Below are 2,400 nucleotides of genomic sequence, written 5' to 3' on the forward strand. Positions count from 1 at the left end.
CTCTTAAGCTTCTGGTTGCCACTACTTCGACGCCAGAGTGTTTGCCAGTTTGGGGAATCCTTCCTGCAAACTGGACCTTTTTTCGGACCGCCTTCTCCCAAGTTGGATCAACTGAGTCTAACACTGAGCGACGGATTCCAAACAAGAGGTTTGGATCCAGCCACCTTTGAGCAAGCTGAGATCACTCTCTGAGTAAGGAAGTCATCTTCACCACGACCCGTTCAAGTACCACAGGAAAACTGAGTTGCAACCAGCGGCTGCATCACTCCACTCCGTCCGAGTTCTGGGTAAACCCTGTTACGCCCTCCAACGAATCAAACAAACTCTGGAAGACCAACACACAGACTGGAGTCTACGTGTCTCTTCTTCTCTGGAAACATGAGTGGCAACAAATCCTCTCCTTCAAGATTTACAACTCCAATTTCCCACTGAGCCTGAATATAACAATCTGTCTTCCCCTCGTCTTCCAGTTTCCGTCTGAGCAGACTTCGGAGGAACTCTGCACCGAACTCATATACTCTTCAATAAAACCCGTTGAACTTTATACTGTGTCTTCACTGCATGTGGGTCCGAGCCTTAGAAAAATCATGACAACCGGACTAAGCGGGAGAACATGGATGGATGGATGATTAAATACCACTAATGGATGTTTAGTGATCAAAAATTACACTTCGTTATGTACCTGGGGTCCTGAAGAAGCCTACTTTAAATGTGTATACTTTTTCCAAGAGTAGATTTTGTAATGTAGTTACCTAGGAGTGATTTTAAAGAATTAATGAAGAATGTTATTGTCATCAATTTCATCGCTATCAAGATATAAGATAATGGTAACGATAAATTATATCTTTCAGACAACAAGATTTTAGGGTTATATCCCCCAGGCCTGGATGTCTCTGTTGCAGCACCCTGTAAATCAGACGCTTTGACGCAGTTTGGTCTGAACGCGTCGTAAGGAGCCTAACGTTTACGATTTCCATGCCAACACATATCATTTATTAATTTGAGATGTTTGTAGCATTATGTCTTTACTATAGGGGCCATAGCAGAGGTCAAGACCACTTCTGCAGGGGTCCTGGCCCCTGTTGGCCCCCGTCTGGAACCACCTATGCTGGACATAGTGAAAGCTGTTCTACTAGCTTCAGTTCTATGCTAATAAAAGCAGCTCTTCTTCTACTTCTTCTATCTGGACTCTTTCTGAGCTTCTCCTGAGCTGATGAACATTTTGTGCAACACCAAAATTTGGTTTGTTGCATAACATTTAGGTAACTAAAACTTTTTGCAATAAATTAATCTGAACCTAATTATTCATTAATCACATAAATCTTCTTTTTTTTTTTTTTTACTTTTAGCTAAAGAAAGAAATGATGCAATGATGGAAAACAGTGTTAGTGTAGTTAGATGTAAAATTAGTGTTGCTGCAGAACTATTGGGCTGTGACTTTATCTCCTGAGATGATTGTTTTATTTGGGGGAATCCAGTTAATGTGAATGAAAGACGTTTCTAACCCTCGGTTTGTTTCTGGGGTCCAGCGGGCCTGAATCCTGCAGCTGGAAGCCGTCCACAGAAAGCTGCTCTGTGCACAGATGGCTGTAATTTGTGCAGGTAGTAAAACCTGAGCCACGCAGCTGCTTCTGTGTTAGCACATTTCTCAGTAGGGCGAAAACAAACAGATTATTCCACGACAGCGGAGCCGGGGATCTCTCCTCCCGCGGCGCTCTCCTCCCCAGCTGGAAATGGACTTCTAGGAAAAAGCTGAAGGCCGCCTCATGGCCAGAGGGGAATTTGGTTTCTGGTACCATGCGTCAAGCTTCCTACAGCTTCGATGCAAAGAGAAAAAAGACAAAAAGAAGCAGATGTTTTGAAAATCATGTGCAGATCATATTTCTCTCTCTTCACAGTCGGGCCTCACCTCATCAACTGCGTCTCCAACAACATGGAGACCTTCCACTGCAGATGGAGCGTCGGCTCCTTCCAGAACCTCTCAGAACCGAGGGACCTGCGCTTGTTCTACTTCAACAGAATGTAAGCATCCTTTCCACTAATACCCAAACCTGTTTTCCTCTTCTTAACCCCTTATGGACGACTGAAGCTCAACAGCTAAATACCAGCTACAGTCTAATTACAGCCAACAGGTTTATGTTTAATACAATTACTGTTTATACATATACCTCTGATGCTGAGGACACCATAAAGAGTATTTTAATATCAGTTAGTTTTTGGGAATGTGAAAAATAAACATGATCTAGACAAGAGGAAGGATGTGAGACTGCATAAAGTTTATCTGGTAACTTCTGTAAATCGGGTTGTATAATAGAGTTTTTTCTGACTTTAATCTCAGAATTCTGACTTTTTTATTGTCAGAATTCAGTCAGAATTCTGAGATTAAAGTCAAAATTCTGA

At 42.4% G+C, this 2,400-nt stretch overlaps 1 protein-coding gene across 2 annotated transcripts in view; it reads left to right on the plus strand.

Moving 5' to 3' along the window:
- LOC107094674 (growth hormone receptor-like) overlaps positions 1 to 2,400 on the plus strand; it is a 33,111-nt gene that overhangs the window by 13,679 nt on the left and 17,032 nt on the right. For both annotated transcript variants that reach the window (XM_015390449.1, XM_015390448.1), the window contains exon 2: positions 1,899 to 2,022. In XM_015390449.1, the coding sequence (XP_015245935.1) occupies positions 1,899 to 2,022 (124 nt within the window). The remainder of the gene's footprint in view (positions 1 to 1,898; positions 2,023 to 2,400) is intronic.

The sequence above is a fragment of the Cyprinodon variegatus genome, unplaced genomic scaffold (assembly GCF_000732505.1).
Source record: "Cyprinodon variegatus isolate N-32 unplaced genomic scaffold, C_variegatus-1.0 Scaffold500, whole genome shotgun sequence".
Taxonomy (NCBI): domain Eukaryota; kingdom Metazoa; phylum Chordata; class Actinopteri; order Cyprinodontiformes; family Cyprinodontidae; genus Cyprinodon; species Cyprinodon variegatus.